The sequence below is a fragment of the Corvus hawaiiensis genome, chromosome 8 (genome assembly GCF_020740725.1).
Source record: "Corvus hawaiiensis isolate bCorHaw1 chromosome 8, bCorHaw1.pri.cur, whole genome shotgun sequence".
NCBI lineage: Eukaryota > Metazoa > Chordata > Aves > Passeriformes > Corvidae > Corvus > Corvus hawaiiensis.
This window is the reverse complement of record NC_063220.1, coordinates 14,482,045-14,507,735: the sequence shown is the minus strand read 5'-3', so window position 1 is coordinate 14,507,735 and position 25,691 is coordinate 14,482,045. Positions and strand designations below refer to the sequence as shown.

Below are 25,691 nucleotides of genomic sequence, written 5' to 3'. Positions count from 1 at the left end.
TGACCGCAGCGAGCGGGGACACACTCCCGGCGGCGGCTCCGGCGTCCCGGGACACCCCCCTCCTCCCGGAGCCCCGCACCGCTGGCGGGCCCGGTGCCCGGGGCGATGCTCCCCGGTGCCCCCCCGCAGCACCGCGGGGCCGGACCTGGCGGCGGGCGGCCCCACCCCGCGCTCCCCATTGGCAGCGGCGCCCCCCGCCCCGCTCGCCGCCGCCGCCGCCGCCCCTTCTTAAGGCGCCGCGCGGCCGGACCGGCCCCGTCGGGAGCCGGGAGAGGCGCTGCCGGAGGCGGGAGGCGCGGCGGGCGGCGAGGCGGCGGTGCGGGATGCGCTCCCGCCGCCGTGGGGGCGCCGGGCGGCCCCCCTGGCCCGTGAGTAGCGGTGTGGTTTTGCTGCTCCGCGAAGTTTCCCGGGGACTCCGGAGCGGGGAGGGGCGGCTCTCAACTCCGGCGCGGTCACCGGCCCGGGGAGAAGTTGGTGGAGGGCGGAGCGGGACCGCGGGCACGTAGCCTGTCCCCGTGGCGTAGAAGGGATGCGGGGTAGTGAGCTGGGAGGGAACGGGAAGAAGGATGAGATGGGGATGGAGGGATGCTGGGCTGGGGAGGACCGTGCTCAAAAGGCTGTGCAGTGATGGGAGGTGTGTGCTGGGACTGGGGAGCGCTGGCAGGGGCAGCAGGGCGGTGAGCAGAGAGGGACGGCCCCTCTTTGTAGCGGCACTTGTGCTTGGTCGTGGCTGAGCCCATGGAGGAGCAGGGGGCAGAGGGGTCCAGCCATGTACCTGCCTGTGTGAGAAGGGGCTGGCTGTGTGCTGCTGGGCCTGAGCCCCCCAAGGACCTGGTGTCCCTCTGGGGTGAGCTCAGAGGCTAAGGTGACTGCTCATCTCCACACTGCATTAGCTGCTGCTGGCTGCCAGGTCCAGCACTGAGGAGTCCTGCATAGGAGGGACAGGCTCGCAGCAGCGAGCAGACGTCGCAGCAGGACCCAGGCTCATGGGCTTTGGCTGGAGCAGAGGCACTGCAGGGTCTGGGCTGCTTGGGACTGAGGTGCTGTGGAGGGGCACTGCTGGTATTCTGGGCAGGCCAGCTGCTGTGGAAGAGGGCTGTGTGGGACATCTCCTGCCTGTCCTCTGCCCTGGCAGGTACAGCTGTGGCAGCCTGGGAATAGCAGGAATGAGAATATGATGTTATTGGGGCACATCCAACATGGTGGCATGAGGTGCTGTGATGTCACCATGTTGTCACCACTTTGGGGTGCATTTGGGGTGCAGTGAGGCCCTCGCTGCAGGATGTCAAGAAATGTCGTAGAGGTGCTGGAGGTGACTGCGGCCCGTGGTGGGATGTTGCTGCAGTGGTGGAGCATGACATCACTGGGGTGCGTGGTGTGGAGGGCAGCAATGTCACGGTGATGTGTGGGATGGGGTGGCCACAAAGGGAACTAGCACCCACCTTCCCCATGATGTAGACTAGGGGCTGGGGATGTCCATGTGTGTACAATGAGGAGGTCTGGGGACAGCATCACTTGTGGTGAGGGGTCTGGGCACAATTGCCTGCCTGTCCCATGGCTCCCTTTCCAGTCCCATCCCACCCTCCCCACTGGGGCACTGTCAGTCATGGCAATGCATGGGGTCAGATGAACCCTACGTTCTGCATCCCTGCCATGGGGCCAGCACCCTCCCCCTGTGCTGCCTGGCTGCACCCTGCATGGGTGCCTGTGACATCCTCCCAGTGCCTCTGCCCCTGCTTGGCACCTTGGCTTTGTGTCACTAGCCATACTGAGGAAGCACCCTGGGGTGACCTTGCCACCAGATGCCACAACACAAGCCAGGACATGACTCTGTTGGAACAGGATAGACTGAGGTCTGCCCTGCATACAGACAGAACCCCACAGCCCCAAACCTCAGGTGAAGCTTCATGCTGGGACTGTGGTTCTATCAACAGCATGCTGGGAATGATGAGGCCTTTCTGCATCTGACATGCAGAGCCTGAGTCTCCCTCCCTTCCCCTTCCCAAAATGTCCTGGCTCTAGACTAGACATCTCTTCCCCATGGCACCAAGCACCAGATCCACTGGGAAAAGCCTTTTGTCTCCAATCAGGAATATTGTTTCCTCCTGGAAAAGCTCTATCCAACTTGGAGGGATTTCAGCTGCAGCTGGATGAGGCAGGGGAGGTACCTGGGTAACAGTCCAGGCTCTGGGGAGTGGGAGCTGGAGTGGGGAAAGGCAGGGAGCCCTGTCAATGGCCTGGGGACAGCCACCCATTGCCTGGCTGCAGCTGCAAGTAAGGCAGCACTGCTCTGCAGCCAGGGGCTCATGTGGCAGCCCTGAACCCATATGTCCACAATGTCAGTGGCTCTCCCCCATGCTCATTTTGGCACGCCCAGAGTGGGGCTGTGGCTAAGGCTCCCCCTCCTTCACTGTCTGGCACTGCAGAGTGACAGCCAGGGACTTTCCAATCCCTGAACAACCTAATCAACCCCGTCCCCATCACATGTGTCTTGAATGAGACCCCTGCACCAGGGAAAGATCCATGCTCCTGCCCCTCAAGAGCTGCTCCAGACAGTATGGGAGGATAATGGGGACAGGAAGAGAATAGGAGCAGCACAGGGTAGAGCTGGGGACACGCACACATCACCCCCTGAAGCTATGCTTGGGGTACAGATGGGGTCAGAGAGGAAAGAGATCAATGGTGCAATGGAATACAGGGCTCTGGGCGTTGTGGGCAGGAGGGTTAAGGTTTCCTCTGCAGAGGAGAACAGCCCCTTCCTGCCCAGCCACATGGGTCTGGAAGCTATTTAGTTGTGGTAGGGGAATCCTAGCCCCCAGAGACCCTTGGGACCATTCCCATCCCCAGGGGAGGCGGCAGCAGGTTGTTCACAACTCAGTCGGTCTGCCAGGATCTAAATCTTGGGCACCTTCCACTCTCCAAGCTGGGCATGTGGTACCACACAGCTGCCACAGCTTCCCTGGCTTGCTGTCAGAGTCCAAAAGCATGGGGTCATTCACTCCTGTACAGGGGGTCTGTTTCTGGTTGGGGAGGGCAGTCCTGCCCAGGGAGGTGGCACTGTAACATGAAGCACTGTCCCCTTGCAGGCCAGGTGCCCCAGCCATCCCTCCAGTTTGCAAGAGCGGGCCAGGCTACTTTTTCTCCCAGTTGGAGCGCAGGCATGTGGGTTCATGCCCATAGCCTGGGGACACAGCTCATTTCTGGGCTCTTCCCCTCTGGAGGCGACTGCCTGGCTTGGGATGAGGGGTAGCCCTACTGAGTGCCATCTTGCTCATCACCTGTGCTACAGCCAGGTCAGAGCCAGCTCCAAAATCTCTGCAGCCTTGCCAGCAGTGCTGGCAGACGCTGTCCTCCGCAGTCCAGGTTAAATGAGCCTCTCCTCCCAGTCTCCTGCTCCTCTCAGCATCTTCTCATGGCTGCATCCCTTTGCAGAAGCCTTCCCTGGCCTGGCTGGAAGGAGCTCACCCTGCACAGACGCTGGGAGGAGCAGTTCCAGCAGAATGGGGAAACTGAGGCACATGGGAGTAACCTGGTTAAAGTATCCCCATGTTCTCCCTGTGGACTTCCCCAGCTCTGGAAGACCAATTGTCAAGAAGACAAGCTCCTCAGGCCAGTGAATGCCTTCTTCCTCTGATCCTGCCAAGGGAGCAGTGATTGACATTTTGACTTACCAGGACCTTGGATGCCTGTGGCCTCTTAGGGCAGAGCAAGCTGGGCCTGAGCCCAGCTTTGTCAGCCCCCCACAGTGCTCCTGCTGCCTCCCCAGTCCCTCTAATGGGATGGGCTCCCAAGGTTGGGCTGCTGCTCAGCCCCAGCTCACTGGAGTGTGATCTTGTCCCAAGGGTGAACAGCACCCAGGACAGTCCATGCATGGGGATGCCAGAGTGACAGTGCCCAAGGGCCAGGTGGTGTGGTGCAGGCTGGGGTGCTCGGGCAAGGAGTGCAAAGAGAGAGTCTCCTATGCAAGGACAGTGGGGCTGCTTGGGCATCGTGGAGCAGAGTCTCCTCCTGGCACTGATGGGCTGTAGGTCTCTCCCAGGTGTCCAGGATGCTGGCGTTGTGCCTGCTGTCCCTGGCCTGGCTCTGCGAGGGCTCCCAGCGCAGCGAGCCCATGTTTGCAGCCGTCACCCACCGCCTTCTCCCGCCTGACTATGACAGCAATCCCACACAGCTCAACTATGGCGTGGCTGTCACTGACCTGGATGCCGATGGTGACTTCGAGATTGTGGTGGCAGGGTGAGTGGTGCACCTCATGCCTCAGTGGCAGCAGGACTGGTGGCCCTGCAGGGACAGGAATTCCTCCCTCCTCTGTGGTCTTGTGGCCAGCTGTGGGGGGGTTGTGCACAAAGGTGGGTGGGTTAAGGTCTGCATGCACCCACTAGTGACTCTGTGTGTGCGTGCACCCACCAGGGTGTCGATGCCAGCTGAGTGCTTGTGTAGGACCACGTGAGTGCCCCCATCAGTCCCTGCTCTGTGGGGCGGTGGCAGCTGCCCAGCAGCCGGGGTCCTCCCTGCAGTGCACAGCCAGCGTGTCCCCAAGCCATCTCAGCTCTGCTGACAGGACTCAGCGCTCTCCGGAGATTCAGTTAATTGGCTGGAGGTTTTTTATAGTCCTTTATTGGAGTGATGGCTGGGAAGGGCTGGCAGGAGCCAGGGAAGCAGGGAGCCATGTGCTGTGCTGCCAGTGCCCAAGTTGAGCTGGACACAAAGCAGCTGCTGCCAGCCGGTCCAACCCTGGTCAGGAAGAGCAGGGACCATGGTGCAAGTTCTGAGTGTGTGCTGGCACTGCTGTGAGCTGTTACTGCAGGGTGTCTGTGTACATACCACCATCCTCACTCCTAAGGAGGCTTGCACACACAGGTGTGCCCACCTGGAGAGTGTTTTTTACCCTCACAGATGCCATCCAGCTGGATGGAGGCACTACAGTGGCAGGCAGTCAGTCTGCTGCTGCTGCTCTCAGCATCACTGAGGCAGGAAAACATGGGCAGCACTGGGAACCCTGGAGAGGTCTGGGCCACCACTCCCAGCTGTGCTGAGTCAAGAAGGCAGCTGGGGTTTTGTAAGCAGTTGTGGTGCATGTTGTATAACTTGTTTACTGGTGCATTGGGCAGGAGCGGGCGAGGAGCCAGCGGGACGCACCATGCTGAGCAGATTTGTCTTGCATGCTGGTTTCCTTGCCCTGGGAAAGCTCTGCGAGCAGGGACCTGCACCCCATCCTGTACTGCTATCTGCCTGGCCCCCCACAGCTGCCCTGCTGTTGCCAGACATGGGATGCTTGACAGGGTCCTTGACCTCCATGGACTGTGCAGGTCTCTGCAGTGTCCATCATGGGGAAAATCCAGTATCACAGCTAATGTGCCCCCAGGGATGAGACAAGGGCTTTCATTCTGTCCCCAAGCCTTGGGAAGCCAATACCCCTGCTGACATTCACAGGTACAATGGCCCCAACCTGGTGCTCAAGTATGACAAGGCACAGGGGCGGCTGGTGAACGTGGCGGAGGATGAGCGCGGCTCCCCGTACTACGCACTGCGGGACCGGCAGGGCAACGCCATTGGGGTCACAGCCTGTGACATCGATGGTGATGGCCGTGAGGAGATCTACTTCCTCAACACCAACAATGCCTTCTCTGGTGAGCCCTGCCGGCAGCCGAGCCCCAGGCTCGGGGGGAGCCCCCGGCATGGCTGCCCACGACCTTCGGTGTGTGAGGGATGTGTGCGGGCTGGAGTTAATTTCTCAGTTGAGTGGCTCCATTGATTGATGGCAGCACGGGTGGGACACTGAGCCCAGCCAGCCACTGAGTCAGCACTTCCAGCTGCCCATCGCCCTTTTCACGGCACCCCAAGTGGGACAGAAGATTCCCTTCCGCCCCCAGGGCTGTCCTGCCTTGGGGACCCTGCCCTGTAAATCCCAGCTGTGCAGCTGTTGTGCCCTTTGATCTCATGGCTCTCCTGTGCCTGCTGGACCAAGTCAGGTCTAAGCCTGCCCCTCTAGTGCTGTCCCTGCTCCTGGCGTGCCTGTAGTGGGAGCAAGACTTACGTGCTCCGGTCTGGCCCTGGGAATCCCCAGAGCTCCCTGGCTTGGTGCTCCAGTCCAGCTTTGCCCTGTGTCCCTGACCTCCAGGCAGCAGATCTGTCTTCCTGGTGCTCCTAATTACCCGGGCTGGCGGTGGCTGCTGGCACACCTGTCCCTAAATCAGGCTCTGCCATTGGCGCTGTCAGGAGCAGTGTAGCTCGCTGACTGTGCCTGCCACTGAATCGATTTCTTCTTTAATTTTTTTTTTTTTTTTACCTTCCTGGGGATGATCTACGGGGCTGTGCCCCATCGGAATGTATTTTAACTTAATGAGTTGATTCTTCTGTATGTCTCCCAGTGGCCCTTAAGGGTCATGGGGCTCTTGGAGCAGCACCCACCCAGCCCTTTGGCACTGTAGGGGGCTGCAGGGACAGCAGATATTTGGGATGCTCTGGAAAAAGGGTACCTTTTTCACAGCCTCTCTTGCTGCAAAGCAGGGAGGAGGTGGGGTGCTGGAGCCCACTGACCTGTGCCCCCTCCCCCAGGCATGGCCACCTACACAGACAAGCTCTTCAAGCTCCGCAATGGGCGCTGGGAGGACATCCTGAGTGACGAGGTGAACCGGGACGTGGCCAGCCGCTTTGCCGGGCGTTCCGTCGCCTGCGTGGACCGGACGGTGAGCAGGCAGGGCTCTGCTTACACGGGCATCTCTGCCCCCTTCCCACTCCCAGTGCCCCTCCAGTGGCGTCCTGGGGGCCCACTCCCCTTGCCCATCCCAGCCCAACCCCGGCTCGGGCTAGGGGTGCCCCCAGCTGCCCGTTGACTGTCAGGGCTGGCAACCCCCCCAGCTGTAGAGACTGTGGATGCCTGTCCGCATGGTTGCCACCAGCTGATAAACGTGCCTGTCGGGGTGATTTATGTTCCTGTCACCTGTTCTTTCTTCGTCCTCCTCCTCCAGCGGTTTGTTTCCAAATGATTATCGCTAAATCAGGGTGCAGCTACTGCACGGGACAAAGGGGGCGGTGGAGACTGGGAGGACCTGGCACACCGGGGATGCAGGGAGGGGGCATAACGAGCCCCGTGCCAGCACTGTGACCAGAGAGTTCCTGGAGGCAATGGGGCACATCCCTGCTCCCGGGATGCTTCTTGCCATGGGCTTTGCAGAGCTCTTGCTCAGGACACAGTAGCAGTGCCTGCTCCCACGGAGCAATAAGAGCATTCACGGCAGGCATCCTGTGGTCCCCGTGGAGATGAGTTGTGGGTGGGTGGGTGCTGAGGCGGTGCTGCCGGCTGCAGGGCTCCGGCAGGTACTCCATCTACATCGCCAACTATGCCAGCGGCAACGTGGGCCCCCATGCCCTGATTGAGATGGATGTGGCTGCCAGTGACCCTGCCCGTGGTGTCGTGGTGCTGGTGGATGTGGCTGCCCAGGCTGGCGTCAGCAAGTACACAGGTACCTGGCTGCTGTGGCCTTGCGGAGGGGACGGGGAGCTGCAGGGCAGGGCGAGCGTGAGACCCCGCTGTGGCAGGGCAGTGCAGCCGGAGGTCCGTGCCACGCGTTGGGCTGCCTGACTGCCCCATCTAGTGGCAGCCCCACGGCCCGTGGAAGGGACCAGGACCATGGGATGCACGCCTGGCAGGACCCCTGTGCCCCCCATCACCGGGGCTGATCCCTCCAGAGCTCACAGCATCCACAGGGCAGGCAGCGGGGTTTGGGAACGTAGGCGTGGGGGAGAAGGGGCCCGCCTGCGCCCCATGCTGCCCCACCACCGCGGGGACCGCTGCGCGCCCCAGCGGTAAATTGTCACTAATTAGGAGTGTTGTCACCATGGCGATGGCAGTGATCAGGGTTGGGAGTGACACAAGCGGCTGCCAGGCCCAATTAGCTCCTGATGAGAGGGATTGGAGGTGGGCAAGGATGGGACACCGCGGGGGCGCGGGGGGGAGGGTGCTTCAAAGCACCAGGTGGGCAACATTGAGGGAACATGGGGAGCACAAACTCCCGTGGGGCAGCTGTCTCCTCACCCTGGGCTGCTGTCCCCAGGAGGCCGTGGGGTGGCCGTGGGCCCCATCCTGAGCGACAGTGCCTCTGACATATTCTGTGGTAATGAGAACAGCCCCAATTTCCTCTTCCACAACTGGGGGGACGGGACATACAGGGACGTGGCAGCTGCTGTGGGTGAGTAGGGGAAGCTGGGGGGAATACCCAGACGCTGGGGACCTCAAAGCAGGGCTGGCTCTGCCTGTCCCTGCCTGCACTGGACGAGTGCAGGGGGGAGGGACAGCCCTAGGGACCCAGAGCCCCACTGACCGCTGTTCAGTGACTGAGATGCATCGGGGCATCCATCAGCGCAGGGATGCAACCCTGCGCATGGAGGACCTGTTGGGGACGATGCAGCACATCCTAGGAGGTGTGCTGGGGACAAGGAGGCAGGGAGGGGTTCCCGTCTCCCCCTGTCCCCTTGTGGTTCCCCAGGGCTGGATGACCCCTACCAGCACGGACGCGGTGTGGCGCTGGCTGACTTCAACCGCGACGGCCGAGTGGACATCGTGTATGGCAACTGGAACGGGCCGCACCGCCTCTACCTGCAGAGTGGAGCTCCTGGGCGTGTCCGATTCCGGGTGAGGGCTGGGACCCCCCCGCACTGATGGCTCTGTCACTGAGCCACCTCGGCCAGGGGGGCTGCCTTCACTCTGAGTTGCCTTTGAGCCCCACTTCCCAGTTAGGAGGGGACCCGAAGTATGAAAGCAGGACCCGGTGTCCTGCTTCCTGTGCCTGTTGTCAGGCTATGCCCCTGCCTCATGCAGGACATCGCCACCCCCAAGTTCTCCATGCCGTCCCCCGTCCGCACCGTCATCGCAGCCGACTTCGACAATGACCAGGAGCTGGAGGTTTTCTTCAACAACATCGCTTACCGCGGCTCCTCCGCCAACCGCCTGTTCCGGTAGGAGCCCGCTGGGGAGCCTGCGCCCTGCTCTGGGAGTCGAGCAGCCCTCACAGCACAGCCAGGCTCGCAGGGCTCCTCTCCAGCAGTGCCACGGCTCGGGCTTAGCTAATAAAAGGCGTCGTGACTGAGCCCTTCCTGGCATCATTACCAGTCACTGTGATCGTGCCTGCAGCAGCCCCTGGGGTCCCCAGCACCGCTGATTAGCAGCCTTGTGGAAGCTCGTTCATGGCTCCTGTTAATTGTGGGGGTCAATTCTTCATTACTTCTGTGTGGCACCTCCTTGTCTGGTGTGTAGGGTGGTGGGAGCTGGTTGTCTACCTGATGCTTGCACCTGTGGGTGGGTAGAGGGCAGGGGTTTGGCAAGGAGTCCTTTGGAGACATCTCCAGGTTCCAGAGGGATGCAACAGATGGTGTTGCTACTCTGCAGTTCACACCCAGAAGCTCTTATGAAACTCCTGTTGCCCCTGCATGGAGTGAGGATGTGCCAACAGGCAGGAGGGGACAGGCACATCCCTCATCCACACCCTATAGCCACCAGGGCTGCCACCCCTACCATGATTCTGCAGGAGGGGACAGACATGCCCAGGAAGGTTCTGAGGACTGCAGGAGCTGGCATTAATAGCCTGTGTGTGTCCTCGGCAGGCTCATCCGCAGAGAACACTCAGACCCCATCGTGGAAGAGCTGAATCCAGGGGATGCACTGGAGCCTGAGGGACGGGGCACAGGTGGGTCCACCCCACTCTGGCAGGGGAAGTCCATCTGCCACAGCACTGCTTGGCACCTTCTATGACTGAGGATGCCCCACGCCTGGCTGAGTTATCTGCCTGTTCCCCACCAGCAGGCTGGAGCTCCCATAACCCAGGAATGGCCCCATGCTTTCTCCCTCCCCTTGTACCTAGCCAACAGTGCCACCTCCAGTACTCAGGAATGCACTCTTAGAGGGCCCCTTCCTGGGTGCCCACTTTTCAAAGCAAGCTCTGCGTTTGGGAGGCAGTCAGGCAGCTCCCTGTCACCCACAGCCCTCCAGGCGCTGCCTGTCCCCTCCACTGCACCTGATTACAGGATGCCAACCACACAGAGGCCCTTACTCTTGCACTGAAGTCACCCCATCTTCCCTTTTGTCCCTGCGTGGCCGGGACTGCTGCTGTTGCCAGGGGAAGGCCACAGCAGCGGCAAAGTCTGGTGCTGGGAGACATGGGGCCAGGCCCCAGGCACAGCATGATCCTGTCCTTGCAGGAGGTGCAGTGACAGATTTCGATGGCGATGGGATGCTGGATCTCATCCTATCCCATGGTGAGTCCATGGCACAGCCAATCTCCATCTTCAGGGGCACCCAGGTGAGTGAAGCAGAGTCCTTGTGTTGTACCCATCCCTTCTGTCCCTCCCAGCTCAGTCTCTCTGCTCCCTCCTCCCTCACAGGGAACCAGCAACAACTGGCTACGTGTCATCCCCCGCACCCGCTTCGGGGCCTTTGCACGGGGGGCCAAAGTGGTGCTGTTCACGCGGCGCAGTGGGGCCCACCTGCGCATCATCGACGGTGGCTCTGGCTATCTCTGCGAGATGGAGCCCGTGGCGCACTTCGGACTGGGTGAGCCAGGGGGTCAAGGGGCTGCCTCCACCCCCAGCCTTCTCTGGCACTCCCCAGGGTGGGCAGGGGCCGTGTTTGCTGCCCCAGTGTCATGCAGCATAGTAATCACCCATGCCTGTCACCCTGGGTTTAGCGGGCTCCGTGCAAGGTTGTGGGCAGGGTGCCCAGCCACTGCAGCTGTGGTGCAAGGGGAAGCTGCCCCCTTCCCCAGCCCCTGCCTGCTGCTTTGCCCAGGCACTAGGGCTTTCCCTGCCCTTTAACTCTCCCCTGGTGCAGCATATCCAGAAGCCAAGCCTGTAGGGGGGCCCCTGCCCACTGGCAGGTCATCCTATTGTCCCCGTGTACACCCCTCAGTACATCCTTGTGCATGGGCTGTCAGCATGAGCAGCTGGAGCTGGGCTCAGGGAGCAAGGGAAGGCTTTGCTCCTCCCATCCCTACCACCCCGCTGGCCTCCTTTCAGCCCCTGCCCATCCCGGAGACCCTCCCTTTGATGGGCTGCCCGCCTGCAGGGCATGACGAAGCCAGCAGCCTGGAGGTGACTTGGCCGGATGGCCGCGTGGTGTCACGAGCTGTGGCGAGCAGTGAGACCAACTCTGTCCTGGAGATCCCCTACCCTCTGGATGTGGAGGAGCCACTCATGCCTGCCCCGCTGGAGGTGAGGGCTAGGTGTGGGTATAGGGCACGAGACTTTGGGGACAGGAACAAGGGGCTGGGCTCTGCTGGCTCAGTGGCTGCCCAGGGCTGATTCCTCCCCATCCCGGCGGTCTCTGCTTCTCCCCAAATGCAGTGCGGGCAGGGATTCTCCCAGCACGAGAATGGACGCTGTGTAGGTGAGTGGCTGCTGGAGGCACAGGTGTGCCTGTACCCAGGATGCTGTAGCATAGCCCCTTGGGGGACACTCTGAGACTGGGAGGTGGCTGCCTGCCACATGGCTCAGTGCCAGGTACAGCTGCCTGCCTGGCGCATGGCCTGGGAATGGGACAGCAGTACAGCTCCAGAGGGACACCATGGTGTCCCAGGGAGCAGTGAGAGCACAGTGCTGGGGCAGGAGGCATGGCTGGCATGTGGCAGGCTTTGTGCTGCAGCCATGAGCGATGGAGGGGCAGCAGGGATACAGCAGGGTGGCTGTGGCCATGCTGTGAGCCTCCTGGGCAGAGGCATGGTTTATGCATGGCTACCACTGGGGTGACTATCCAGTATACGGAGGAAACTGGATGGGCTGGCAGCCCTGAGCTCCCTGCCCAGACATCTCACACTGAGGACGCTCTTGCAGACACAAATGAGTGCACTGAGTTCCCCTTCATCTGTCCCCGGGACAAGCCCATCTGCATCAACACCTATGGTGGGTACCGCTGCCGCAGCAACAAGCGCTGCAGCCGGGGCTTTGAGCCAAATGAGGATGGCACAGCTTGCGTGGGTGAGTGATAGCTGGGACACCCTGACCCCATGCCAGCTGGCATCAACCCCAAAGCACCACCCTGGGATGCTGTTGCACCCCTGACAAAGGCCAGGCCACAGCCTGCAACCTGTCAGGTGGTTCTGTGTCTGTTTATCTGTGCCTCCCACTGAGCTGCCACTGATTCCCCTTCCCTTTCTCTTTTTCTCTCTTGTTCCTTCTCTCCTCTGTGCAGCTCAAGTGGCCTTTTTCGGGGGATATCCCTCTACTGGGAGCTGGCCTGGGCCCCCCCACACTGCCCTCCTGCCTCTAGTCCTCGGACTCTGCCTTTGCCTCTATGCACTTTAATCCCTGCCCGTGCCAGAGCAGCCTGGGCAGAAGGATGGGCTGGCCTCTGCCTGTCTCTCTTTTTCTCTTTCTGTCCATGTTGAACCACCCTAGAAGTGCCAGCTGGGATATACTGGGGTGACCTGCCATGGGATGGGCACAGACCTGGCTGTCCCATGCACCATCTCTGGGAAAGCAGCCCTGGGGCAGCCTGGCAGTGCCCCTTCCCCCGCACCCCACTGCCCCAGTGCTGTTCCTGCCACGCTGGCACCTCCTTGGTGGTCGCTTGCTCTGTCACCTCAATACCGTACCATGTGCCTGCTGGTTTGGCCTGTGACGTGTGTGCTTTGCCTGCCCCCTCCTCGGTGATGGGAACCACCTCCCCAGCCCTGGCAGAGGAGGGTCTTCCCAGCCCTGCAGGGGCAGGCAGGACCCTCCTGGTCTGTTTTTTAACGTATTGACCCTACTGTTTGGAGTCAGACCCTGCTTAGTCCCAACAGTCTTCCAGCCCCCCTCCCAGAGAACCCCCAATAAACTTATATCCCATCTATTAAGCTGGTCTGGTGACCTCTGCAGGGCAGGGCTCTGCTTGTGCTTCTGCCCACCCTGCCCTGGGGCTGCATGAGGAAGGAGCCCAGGATGGGGAGCACCCCCAGCCTGCCCCAGCTCTTCCCACCCCAGGGCTGGGAGCTGGCTAGAGGATGATGGTGGCCCTGGCCCAGCTCTGCACTGGGGCCTCAGCCAAACGTGCAGCTCTGGAGGCGCTGGGGTGCAGCAAGCAGCCCTGCCTGCGCCCCAGCAACAGGGCTGTACTGTATGCTATAACCCCACACTGCTCTCTTCCCCACCACCAGACATCGATGAGTGTGCTCAGGGCTTGCACAACTGCAGCCAGCTCTGCCTTAACACCTCTGGGGCCCACACCTGCCTCTGCCACCCAGGCTTCCGTCCCCTTGATCCGGCTGCCAGCCGGTGCCTGGGTGAGTACCTGCAGTGCCCAGCCACCTGCCGCTGCGGGGTGCTGCCAGGCTGCCCTGGCAGCAGAGATGCTCAGGGGTGCCCAGCTGTGCTCGCAGCCCTAGTGCTGGGGGGAAGGATGGACAGACTGTGGTTGTGCAGGAGTTGGTGGAATAAGGAGACATCTGCCACCCAGCAGCCTTGGGACCAAGCAGTGGCAGGATCACCTGCCTTTGTGTCCCAGGTTCACCCAGCCCTGGAGCTGCCCCCCTCATGTCCTCTCCATCCCTTGCCCTGCCCATGCCAGACAATCCCAGCTCTGACGTTTTCCCCTTCTTTCCCAGACATAGATGAGTGCCAGGCACAGCCTGGCCCCTGCGAACATATCTGCCACAACAGCCATGGCTCCTTCCACTGCCACTGTCACCACGGCTTCTCCCTGGGTGCTGGTGGACGCTGCTGGCGTCCCAATTAGCCTGCTCTGGTACAGCCAGGTGTTCCCTGCTTCCCCCCAGCACTGTGCCAACTGAATAAACCCTTTCCTGCACTGTATTCCTTGTGTGTCCCTGGCCCAGGGCCACATGACTGCTACACAGGCCTGACCCTACTCCCTGAGACTGCCCCCTCCAGCCCATCATCCCCCTTCCCCCATGCTCACCTTGGTGGGGCTCTGTGCAACCCAGCATGAAAAGGGATGCCCACCCTGATTCTGTGCCCCCACAGCATTGTCCCACTCACCTCTCCAACACAAGAAGATGCAGGGCAGGCAGTGGGGGAAGAAGCGTGGGGTTTATTGAGGAAGGTCTCCATGCAGGGGGGGCTCTAGCAGGAACGTTGAGGCCAGGGCCACCCCACACACACGTCATGACCAAGCCAAAAGGAGTCCTACAGGTGCAAGTCCTCCCTCCAGATCCCCAGGAGAGAAATGCCAGCTCGGTTCAGCCCTGCACCCAGATAGGAATTCTTCTCCTCAGGGTGCTGGATGTCACAGGGACCCTCCTATTTCCCCTTACCTGACCCTGGACCATGAACCCCCACACCTTGCAGCCAGGCCCAGGTGCCTCTCGAGGTCCCCTCTTACAGGCCAGGCTGAGAATTGGGGTGCTGGTGGCAGATGCATGCAGGACACGTGGGCAGGGGAGGGCTCAGCAGTGAGAGAGGAAGGGTCCTTGTGGAGCTGCTCCACTGGGCACCCTCCCTGCGTTAGGGCAGGTCATGGGGCAGAGGAGGCAGGGGGCTGCTGGCAGCCAGGTACAGGCAAGCTCTGCCAGGACTGGGCAGGGAGCTTGCCTCACCCATGCCACAGCTCAGCCTCAACTATGCTGGGCCATGAATGAGCCCAGGGCCCATGGCACAGGGGCAGCATCATGCCCAGCACTGCACCTCCCTGCCCTGCACACTGGGCTGAAGAAATTCCTGGGTCCAGCTGGGGCTGGCAGCAGGTCATGCAGGGAGCAGAAGCAAGTGCCCAGTGTCATGGCAGTGCTGAAGGATGCTGCTGGCAAAGATGCCGTGCCAGATGGGGGAGGGGGCCCGGGGAGCAGCAATGGGGCAGTGTGTGGGGTGGAGCCGGGGTGAATGCATGGTCCATCATGCAGAAGAAGTGGCACCAGTGCTCTGCCAGGCCCCCTGAACAGTGGACAAGCAGCAGCTGAGCCCACACCACAGCACCAAGAGCAGACTGCCCCACGGAGGGGGTGCAGCAAATGCTGTCAGTGTCTGTGGGCATGGGGCTAAGTGTGCGTCCCTCACCTAGCAATGCCTGAGGCTCTGCCAGTCCCAGTGCTCCCCAGTGCATGGTGACAGGGACACTGCCAGCTGGGACTGCCCGTAGCAGGGCAAGCTCCTTTCGCTTGGGGCAGGGGCAGCAGCACCAAGCACATGGAGGGCTGTAGGAGCCCCTTGGCAACAGTTTGGCTCAGTGGAAGCACCTGGGATGCCCCAGCACCAGTCCGTGCCCGCAGCGGGTCCGAGCAGGGGCAGACCCACTGCGGGGGACAAAGAGCAGACGGGGGTGGGCAGCCCCACCGGGTAGCCCCGGCCTCCCCCTCCTGCTCTCCCTGGGCTCAGAAGCGGGTGCTCTGGTAGTGCAGCCTGCGGAGCTCGGAGAGGCCACTGTCCCGGCAGTACGAGTCCCTGCAGGGACTCCCTGCCAGTCACCGGCCCCCCGCCCCGCCCCCGCCGCTGCTGCTGCTGGAGCTGCCGCTGCTGGAGCTGCCACTGCTGCACCGGTCCTCGTAGATGGAGATCTCGATCTGGGCCCTGCTAAGGATCATCAGTGACATGTGCCAGCCCAATTGCCCAGCACCCATGCCCGGTCTCCCTTCACCCCTTGCCATCCCCCAAGCACCCCGCTGCCCAAAGGATACGACCCTCATGCCACGCTCCAGGGGGTCAGTGAGCAGCAGCCCCCGTGGCGCATAGATCTTCTCATTCTGGTCCTGGATGTACTTGGAGATCTTCTTCAGGACCTGTCAGCACAGGGAGGGACACTCAGGGCCTGCCAGCATTGCTGTCTGCTCTGGCCTCCAGTCCCATGCTGCCTGTGACACCCCTGTGCCCACTGCCAGCTGTGCCCATCCCTGAGCCCTCCCCTGCACCTCAGCACCTTCTCATAATGTGTCTCCATGCAGAGAAAGATGAAATAGGCAGTGGCACAGGCGAGGCACCCCTCGAGGTATGAGCTGCCCCCAATCTTCTCCGCCTCAGCATAGAAGCCGTTTAGGGTTTTCACAGTTTCCTCAAAAAGTTGCCGTTCAATCTAGGACAGAAACCAAGGTGAAGAGGAGTCTGGCCAGGGACAGGCTCCCTGCATTGCCTTGTCCCCATTCCTGAGGGGACTTGGAGAGCACTTAACCCTCTCCTCCCTGCCCAGCTGATGCCTCGAATTGCAGGCCCGTGCCCACCTCCCACCCGTACCAAGACCTACTGAGCCTGCAGCCTTCACCAGAGCCTCCCAGTCCCCAGGAACACCAAAGTTCTTGCACACCAGCCAAGGCAGCTGTGATTTCATGCACCCAGCAGCATTGGCTGGCCCAGGGCCATACAATACCCCATGAGTCTCTACACCTTCAGACCCTTCTTCCTTCTGAGCTTCCATAGGGCACTGCCATAGGGCACCCCCCTACCCTGACAATCTGTCAGACTCCCTACCCGGCTCTCCAGCTCAGGAGGAAACTTTGTCTGGAACTGGCATGTGGTCCCGTCACTGTAATCCCGCTGCACGAAGACCTTGGTGGCCAGGGACGCGCTGCGCCGCAGCTCCTGCAGGCTGTGCACCTGGGGGCAAAGGGTGAGAGAGGGGCTAAAGCCAGGGGTGCTGGGCATCCCTGCCGGAGGGCTGGAGGCCTGGGGAGCAGCGCCATTCCCCAGTGTCAGGGGCTGCAGGCTCACACAGCCCGGGGCAGGGGGCCCCTTGCACAGGCTGTGTCATGCCATGAGCACAGCTTGGCGCTGGAGATGTGAGGCCGGGGGTGAGGGGAGGACGGTGGCAAGGGGAGGATGCTGTGGCACCCCCCTGCTCGGAGTGAGGGTGAGTGCGTGTGCTCTCGCCCCGGGCTGGTGTCTGGGCTCACCCCCAGTGGCTCCTGCATGCAAGAGCCACAGCCCGGGGAAGGGACAGCCCCCTGTCCCCAGCAGCGCCCCAGCACACAGCCAACCCAACAGCTCCCAGGCGGGAGGATGGGAGCAAGCCAAGCAGGAGCAGGGACTGGGCAGCGGGGCTGCAACAGTGGCACAGCAGGTGGGCAGGCTGCAGTGGGGCATCTTCATGAAAAGCACTGGCAGCCCCGGCAGCAGGTGCTAAACCCTGACTCCCCAGGGGGTGTGAGAGCCCGTGCCAGCCCCCGAGCTCCAGGTTGTGGGGCAGCTTTGGTGGCTGGAGAAGGGGATGGGAGGGCCAGGTTGTGCCAAGGGCGGGCATTAGGCCCCTCCCTGCGCTTCCCCTGGGTGACATGGGGCTACTCCCTGCTCTGTGCCCCACAGACCGCCTGACGCTGTCCCGCGTCCGACCCACGGCATCTGGGAGAGGAACCCCCAGTCCCACATCCCAACCCAGACACACGCTCCTCCCTTCACCAAAGGCACCCTGCAGCCACCCTGCACCCCCACACCCCTTCAAGCACCCCACCGGCCTTTCTGTGCACACGGAGCCCTCGCAGCGCCCAGCCCCGCACTCCTGTCCCCACGGACCCCCGCCCCACGCTGTCCTCCCGCCCCAGCGCACCCCACGCGGACGGAGCCCTGTCCCCGCCGCGCCCAGGCAGCGCAGGGCGGGGGAGCTCCGTCGCAGCCCGGCCCGGGGGTGCCGCCGCCGAGGTGCCCCCGCCGTGCCGCCCGCACCCACCTCCGTGGCCATGACGCGGCGGGCACCGGGCCGGGCTGTGCCGTGCCGTGCCGGGGGGACCGGACCCGACCGGACCGGACCGGCGCCGTCTCCGGGGCCGTGCGGAGCCGCGCGGGGCCGGGCGCTGTCCGCGGTGCTGCCGAGCCGGGAGGCGGAGGCGGGCCCGGCCGCCCCGTGTGCGCAGCCGCCCGGTCCGCGCGGCCCGCCCCGAGGCACCGCGGATGGGCGCCTGCCGCCACCGGCACGGAGCCCCTGGAGGACGCGGCCCCGTTGCTGCGGACGGCGGTACCGGCTGCCCCGGGGCGGGCCCCGGAGAGGGGCTGCGAGGGAGGGCTGCTGCCGTGCGTCCCGGGGGTCTGGCACGGCGAGTGCCGCAGCCCGGACACCTTTGGGATGCGGCTGTAGGTCCCTGGGGAGAAACTTGGCTGCCGAGGGCGTGCTGCCGGAGGTAACAGAGGGTCTGAGCGGCCGTGGGGATGGCTCGGCAGGGATTTGGGGAGTCGACCGTGGGGCTGGCAGACCGCCGTGCCAAGGGGCCTCGTCTGAAGCTGTTTGTTTTCGAAGGAGTTGCAGCTGGTGCTGCGATCAGAGCACGGGCAAACATCAAAGAGCAGAGCTAACGAATTCCCTGTTATCTCTGCCCATTGACAGCTCAATTAGAGCCGGAGAAATGCCAAACGGGGGGGAACAGAGGCTCTCCCGAGAGGCGAAGAAGGGGGCCTCCCAGCTGGGGCTGTGGTGGGGCGAGGGATGCAGTAGCTGGGCACAGGGCCCTCAGCAGGCAGGAGAGCAGCCAGCGCTGCCCTCAACACCTGGGCAATGCTGGAGGCAGAGCGGGGCCCTGCCGGAACGTCTGCTCTGTCAGCGAACACGGCTAACACAGCTAAAATGCAGCTGACACAGCTAACACACATCTACCACACAGTTAACACAGTTAACACACACAGCTAACACACACAGCTAACACACAGCTAACACACAGAGCTAACACAGCTAACACACAGCTAACACAGCTAACACAGCTAACACAGCTCACAGCTAACACAGCTCACACACAGCTAACACACACAACACAGCTCACACACAGCTAACACACACAGCTAACACAGCTCACACACAGCTAACACACACAACACAGCTCACACACAGCTAACACACATCTACCACACAGTTAACACAGCTAACACACACAGCTAACACACAGCTAACACACACAGCTAACACAGCTCACACACAGCTAACACAGCTCACACACAGCTAACACACACAACACAGCTCACACACAGCTAACACACATCTACCACACAGTTAACACAGCTAACACACACAGCTAACACACACAGCTAACACACATCTACCACACAGCTAACACAGCTAACACACGCAGCTAACACACAGCTAACACACACAGCTAACACAGCTCACACACAGCTAACACAGCTCACACACAGCTAACACACACAGCTAACACACAGCTAACACAGCTCACACAGAGCTTACACACACAGCTAACACAGCTCACACACAGCTAACACAGCTCACACACAGCTAACACACACAGCTAACACACAGCTAACACAGCTCACACACAGCTTACACACACAGCTAACACAGCTCACACACAGCTAACACAGCTCACACACAGCTAACACACACAGCTCACACACAGCTAACACAGCTCACACACAGCTTACACACACAGCTAACACAGCTCACACACAGCTAACACAGCTCACACACAGCTAACACACACAGCTAACACACAGCTAACACAGCTCACACAGAGCTTACACACACAGCTAACACAGCTCACACACAGCTAACACAGCTCACACACAGCTAACACACACAGCTCACACACAGCTAACACAGCTCACACACAGCTTACACACACAGCTAACACAGCTCACACACAGCTAACACAGCTCACACACAGCTAACACACACAGCTAACACACAGCTAACACAGCTACACACAGCTAACACACACAGCTAACACAGCTCACACAGAGCTTACACACACAGCTAACACACACAGCTAACACACACAGCTAACACAGCTCACACACAGCTTACACACACAGCTAACAGACACAACACACACACAGCTAACACAGCTCACACACAGCTAACACAGCTAACACACACAGCTAACAGCTCACACACAGCTAACACACAGCTAACACAGCTCACACACACAGGTGACACAGCTAACACGGCTAACACACACAGCTAACACAGTGAACGCAGCTAACACAGCACAGCCTGCTGCCTGTAGCACAGGGGTAGCTCTGTCTGACTCCTGCTCCCTGCCATGAGCACCAGCCCAGGCTTTGGGCAGAGCAAATGGAGGCAGGGCCCTGGGGTGGTTGGTGGGCAGCCCCCTTTCTCTGGAGCATGGCAGGGTTTGTGACCAAGGGACCAAAGGACACGTGCAGTCAGGGACCCCAGTTGGAGGGCTCATGTTCCTCACAGACACAAAGCCATGGATCCCATAGCTTTTGGGGAAATCTGCTGCTCCCATGGTTCAGAACACACTGCAGAGCAGTGAGGTACACCCTGCTCTGACAGTGCCACAAAACCAAAGAACTCCCCTTGAGAGGGTGGTGTGTGAAGTCTCCCATGCACCCAAACACGTGCATGCACACTGGCACAGGCACTCGTGCATGCACTCGGATGCCCACATCTGCCTGCGCACCCCATGCACCCCAGGCACACGCCCAGGTGCACATGCCATGTACTCACACACCTAAGCCTGTCCTCAGATGTCCCCAAACCCAGACCCTGCATCCCATCTCCTTCCCGTGCTGCATGCCACTGCCACGTCAGTGCTCGCCTGCCCGCCTGGCAGGTCCTGCCGGTTGCCATGGCAATACTGTGCCTGCCAGGAGATGAAGTTTGCTGTTCTATGCTGCAGTGAGGGGCCGAGAGCAGCGGGGGGATCAGCTCCCCCTACCACCCCAGGCTCTGCCCATCATCCTGCATCCTGTAGTGTTGCCCCAGGGTTGTCTCTTCTGGCTACACAAACAGAGCCCAGCACAGGACCCTCAGTTCTGGCCTCCATATGCCTCACAGGCCATGGACCTGGTGTCTGCATGTGTTGAGGAGTATCCTTTGGTGGGACATCACCCCACCACAGGGAGCCACCTTCTGCCAGCCATACTCCCCAGGACCAAGTCTTGTCCAGTGGCAAGCAGGACACGGACCTGTCCCAAAGCATTCCCCATCACCATAAAGAGCCTGGCCCCGCCTGTAGTGCCTGCAGACCCTGGCATCTCCAGAGCTCACTGGGGTCTGCCAGCTCCCCGGTGCAGGGTGTGGCGTCATGGACTTTCCAGTTTCAGCCAGAGCAGGGACAGACCCTGCTGGTTTCCGTGCAGAAGGAGCAGGCTGGTGTTATGCCACGCCACGCCACGCTGTGCTATGGCTTCCAGCAGGGCAGGTCAGAGGTGGAGGGGGCTGGCATAGCCAATGGAATCCCAGGCAGTAGGAGCAGGGACAGCAGCAGCTCGGGGCAGCCCCAATGTGCAGCATGGCCCTGCTCCCCTCCCCAGACCCCTGCACTGTGAGGGAGACTGATGCCATGATGATTTTTTGCCTTTTCTTTTTATATACCTTTTATGTATTCTCAGTATCCTTAACATACATACTTAGAATTCTTTAAACCTACTATCTTAGCATAGTCCTAATATTCTACTAAGCCAAAAAAACAAACATCCTAAATCTCACAATTAAAAACCAAAAAACCTTACACTATCTTAAAAAATCAAAATCCTCTCTAAAACATATCCTATAAACTAAAATTAAACCCATCTGAAAAAAAAATACTTTAGAATAAAGAAATGTCACACCATTCATTTAAACCTCTCATTAAAACATCTTTGTCAAATATACTAATTTACAAAGTCTTTAAAATTATATACACAATATAACATAAATACACATTTCAACGTATTCTACCTTAACGAACTGTTACACCATAAAAATCCTTATTAAAAACCCAAATAAAAACCCTTTTATCCTTTAACTGTATCTAACTCTTAATTCTAAAATCAGGAAAAAGGCATCAGGACTGGCAGGGCTCTGACACTTCTGCTCCATCTGCTCAGCCCAAAGGGGTGATTTTTCAGGCTGCCCAGCAGCAGGGATGGGCATGGCTGGTGCGAGAGCTGCCTTTACTCCTCTGCCTGGCTCTTCCTTTGCACCTGGAGTGAGGCAGCTCTGACCTGTCTTGCAGACAGACCCCGCAGATATCTGCCCCAGGCCCTGGCTGACCTCCCAGAGACCCTGCCCCTGGCCCCATGGGACAGACAGGGGGTACACTTGGTACCCCTATGGCCAGCCCTCAACAGACAGTGTGCCTGTGCCCATCACACCACAGCAGGCATGGCCCAGCAGTGCCCCTGCTCCAACCCCTGCGCTTGGCTCCCAGACCGGGACCAGGGGGTGTCCCTGCTGTGTCTCTGAGTGGATGGTGCCGCACCTCATCCCAGCATCTCAACCCTCCCTCCAGTACAAGAAGGATGATCAGGGGCCATGGAGGACAGCTGGAGCCCTGCAACCAGCCTGGGATCAACCCCTGGGGCTGCATCCTGCACCCACTGCCTGTCAGAGCTGTCAGCAGCTCCAGCTCTGCTTCAAAGGGGCCACAGAAGGGCCTGGCAGCTGTTTCTCCCAGCACTGGAAGTGCTTTCATAATGGTGGTGAGCATGAGCTCACCATCCCAAGTGAGGACAACGGTGACATTTGGGAGGCACAAACACAGCGTGATTCACTGATAACCTTTCCTGAGAGATCCCAGGTGTGTGCGCCTGGGAGGGAAGAGGGACGGGGACATGGGGCCCACACTGTGAGCCTCTGGAAAACAGCTCCAAATGCCCCAGCCTGCCCCTTCACGCAGGATGTGGAGAGTGCCCCAAACTGGGGGCACTGACCCTAGAGACTGGGCACCCTAAGTGTGGACACTCCTCTGTGGCACCTCAGTCCAGCTGTGTCCATCTGAAGGGGTGGTTCTAGGGCCCCCATTGCACTGGGAGCCCCCACAGAGGGTGGAGGCAGCCCCCCAGCACATCCCACAGGAGTTCACAGGAGCTGGGAGACAGCATCCTCCTGCACACAGGCAAGCAGAGGAGGATGTGGTTTCAGAGCAAGGTGCCAAGGTCTGGCATTAGCAAAGGTGCCAGCTGGGAGCAGGGACTGTGCGAGGATTGCTCCCATACCGCGGAAGGGGCTGTGGTGGGAGCAGACGTGGTGGGGCGGAGAGGGACAAACAGCACTGCAGAGAAGGTCCCCACGCATGGCGGCATGCTGTGAGGGAAAGGGACTCTTCCTCAGAGGATCCCCACATGCGACATGCCCCCTCCCTGCCCTGCTGAGCAGGACCAAACGCCGGGGGCCAGGATCGGGGCGTCCGGCCGCGAACAGGGAGGGTCTGTGTGCAAGCTGGCAGGAACTGGGCAGGGCCAGGAGGTGCTGGGTGGGGGCTGGGAGGGCGCCAGGGCAGCCTCGGCTCCGCAGCTGGGCCGGGAGCGCTGCCAGCACATTCCTGGGGCTGCCGGACAGCGGGAGTGTGTGTGGGCGCAGGGCAAGTGCACGGCAGTTGCTGACCCTCCCCACTGCCCACCCCGATGGTCTCACATTGCCCCCGGGCAACCTCGACCCCACGGTGTCCCCAGTCATGCCCCAACCTCCTGCGGCCTCTCCCAGGCAGGACCACCCCCCCGGAGCCGTGCTGCCAGCCCAGCACTGCCGCGCAGCCGGGGTGCTCTCTCCTGGGAGCCGCTGGACGCCGTGGGACACGTGTCCCTGCACGGACAGTCCCAGCGTGCCAGCCCCTCCTGAGGCTCTCTGCATGGCCAGCCGCAGTGCGCTATCCCTCTCCCAAAGGCCCCTGCTCCACACTGGGTGCAGCCCATGCCCAGCACTGTTGCAGCCCAGGAACCAGTGGGACAGGAAGGATGAAAGGATAGGAAAAGAGGAGGATGAGAGGGAGCCCACCCAGCCCGCTCAGCCCATCCACCCAGGCCCAGGAGATGCATCTCTGCTGACAGAAACAAGGTCGGTAGTACCCAAAGCTGCGGCAGGAGAGTGGGACACAAGGATGGAAGGAGGTGGCCGGAACCCTGCTCAGCTTCTCATTTCTCGGGAGCCTCCTACTGCCCTGGCTCAGCTCTGCTCTGTGCTACAACCAGGCACGGGTCCTCCACAGGGAGGGTCCGAAATGTCGAGGGAGCACCCCCAGGAGATGTGCTCTTACCATGCCACCCTGGCTGGCTGTCCCTGAGGTCTCCACTGCAGAGGTGGCGGTCCCCATGGCCCCGCTTCCGGTCTCACTGCTGTGACAAGTGGCACAAGCAGTGACACAAGAGGTGGCACAGCCAGCTTTCTGGAGTGACAGGAGCAGGTGTCAGTCTCACAGATAGTTGCATGGGTGCAGAACGGGGATGTGGGCCCTGGAGCAGCCTGCACAGACAAGATGCAGGGAAGGGTGCCAGCTCCAGCTGTCTTGGGTCCATCCCCTTCTCTGGGGTACAGCCCAGATCTACGTTCCCTGGGGCATCCTGAGTGGGAAAGGGTTAAGGAAGCAGTGCGAGTGCAGCAGGGACTCCCCAGAGCATAGGCACAGTCTATGTGCCCACAGGGAGGAGCAGGGGACAGACACCACTCTTCTGGGGCCAGCCCTGCAGCATGGCCAGGAGGTGACTCCAGGCTCTAATGAAGGCATCATTACAGACAAAGGGACTGGGTCAGCTGGCAGGGAGACCCTTCCTCAGCCCCAGCCTCGCCAGGCCTTTCACCTGCATCTGGTGGGGTGCCAGCTGCCACAGAGTGCTCAGCACCCCCAAGACCTTCCTGGGAGGGACTGGGGATGTAAACACCAGACTGGGCTGTGGGACAGGGCAGGCTGAGAGCCAGGAGCAGGTCCATGGTCAAGAGCAGGACAGTGCTGGCAGTGCCACGGGAACAGCCCAGGGACGTGGCACACCCGTGACCATGCTCAGCATCCACACGCTGGCAGCTCCACCCTGCACACCCAGCCTCCCTCTGCCTCCACCTCCCCATTCCTGCTCCCAGGCCTCACCAGCCCCTTCCCAGCCCAGTTCCCAAGGCAATTACGCCCTGCCCAAACCCATCCATCACGGATTAGCTATTTTCTATCAGCATTTATCTCCAGACAATCTTAGTCCTGCCGTGACAGCCTGATGCCTCCATCACCCTCCCTCCTGCTACCAGGCAGCCCTGATAACAGGCTGCTGTATCTTATCGGGCTCCCTGGCAGTTACACATTAATGGTGCCATCTCCGGGGCTTGGTTGGGGTGGGATGAACCCAGCCCATCCTCGGGCTGGAGCAAGCATCACTGGCTGATGCAGTGGTGGGCGCTGAGCCCAGCACAGAGGGCATGGGCAGGGCAGGCAGGCTACAGGTAAGGGCAGGTTATGCAGCTGAGGTTCCCAGCATTGCCCTGAAGCAGATGGACCCCGCCAGGGCTGGGGGGACAGTCCCTGACCCCAGCCCAGGGCAAAGAGCAGCTGCTATCACTGCCTGCACTGGACTGTTTGCTTTATCGCCCATTAACAGAGGTGCCTTATCCGGTGGGCAGGGGCCAGCGGCAGCCCAAAGCCCGTTGGCCAGGCAGGGGCATCGATTATAGGAAAGGGAGGGGTGCCCCAGATAACCCCTGGAGACAAATGGGTTTCTAATGGGGTCTTAAGACTTGCACCCCTCATCTCCAAGGGAATGGGGGAATGTTGTCTGGGCAGGACCCTCCCACTGCTCGGGCTCTAGCTTTGCCCACAACCTGGGCACTGGCAAAGCCTGGGTGCAAGCCCTTTGCTGGTAGGTGTAATCCCAGCTGTGCCTGTGCCAGCAGGACATGGACTGCCCGAGGTGCATGCTGGCAGAGCCATCCATGAGGAGTAAGGACCCCATGCCCATGGCGTTGCCTTGGCGTTGATGGCACACCTGGCACCTGGGTACACCAGCCCTCCCAGGGCTGCAGCATTGAACCTTCCGGGATGTCCTCTTCCTTAAACCCCAGCACCCCAAGCGTATTGTTTTGGGAGAAAAGAGTGGGGAATGGAGTGGCATAGGGTAGGAACCAGGGTCCCCTGCCC

General features: G+C 60.9%; 2 protein-coding genes across 6 annotated transcripts; one reads left to right on the top strand and one right to left on the bottom strand.

Annotated features, from left to right (window-relative positions):
* Nucleotides 1–280: 280 nt before the first annotated feature.
* Nucleotides 281–13,782, top strand: CRTAC1 (cartilage acidic protein 1). Of its 4 annotated transcripts, XM_048311658.1 has the most exons (16): nt 281–368; nt 4,040–4,236; nt 5,434–5,630; nt 6,559–6,689; nt 7,310–7,466; nt 8,058–8,192; nt 8,490–8,635; nt 8,822–8,958; nt 9,604–9,686; nt 10,198–10,298; nt 10,381–10,549; nt 11,060–11,205; nt 11,338–11,380; nt 11,824–11,967; nt 13,128–13,253; nt 13,575–13,782. In XM_048311658.1, exons 1-16 carry the CDS (start codon nt 324–326, stop codon nt 13,703–13,705), a joined length of 2,088 nt encoding a protein of 695 aa, XP_048167615.1. In that variant the 5' UTR covers nt 281–323; the 3' UTR covers nt 13,706–13,782. The 4 variants fall into 4 exon arrangements, with proteins under 4 accessions (XP_048167615.1, XP_048167617.1, XP_048167616.1 ...); XM_048311660.1 differs by lacking the exon at nt 11,338–11,380 and having other exon boundaries at nt 13,575–13,667; XM_048311659.1 differs by lacking the exons at nt 13,128–13,253; nt 13,575–13,782 and adding an exon at nt 12,182–12,823.
* A 218-nt stretch (nt 13,783–14,000) lies between these two features.
* On the bottom strand, nt 14,001–23,888 carry GOLGA7B (golgin A7 family member B). Of its 2 annotated transcripts, none has more exons than XM_048311663.1 (5): nt 23,832–23,888; nt 16,384–16,509; nt 15,839–15,991; nt 15,600–15,701; nt 14,001–15,485 (listed from the first exon to the last, which is right to left on the bottom strand). In XM_048311663.1, exons 1-5 carry the CDS (start codon nt 23,886–23,888, stop codon nt 15,387–15,389), a joined length of 537 nt encoding a protein of 178 aa, XP_048167620.1. In that variant the 3' UTR covers nt 14,001–15,386. The 2 variants fall into 2 exon arrangements, with proteins under 2 accessions (XP_048167620.1, XP_048167619.1); XM_048311662.1 differs by lacking the exon at nt 23,832–23,888 and adding an exon at nt 17,576–17,685.
* Between the last annotated feature and the right edge of the window lie 1,803 nt (nt 23,889–25,691).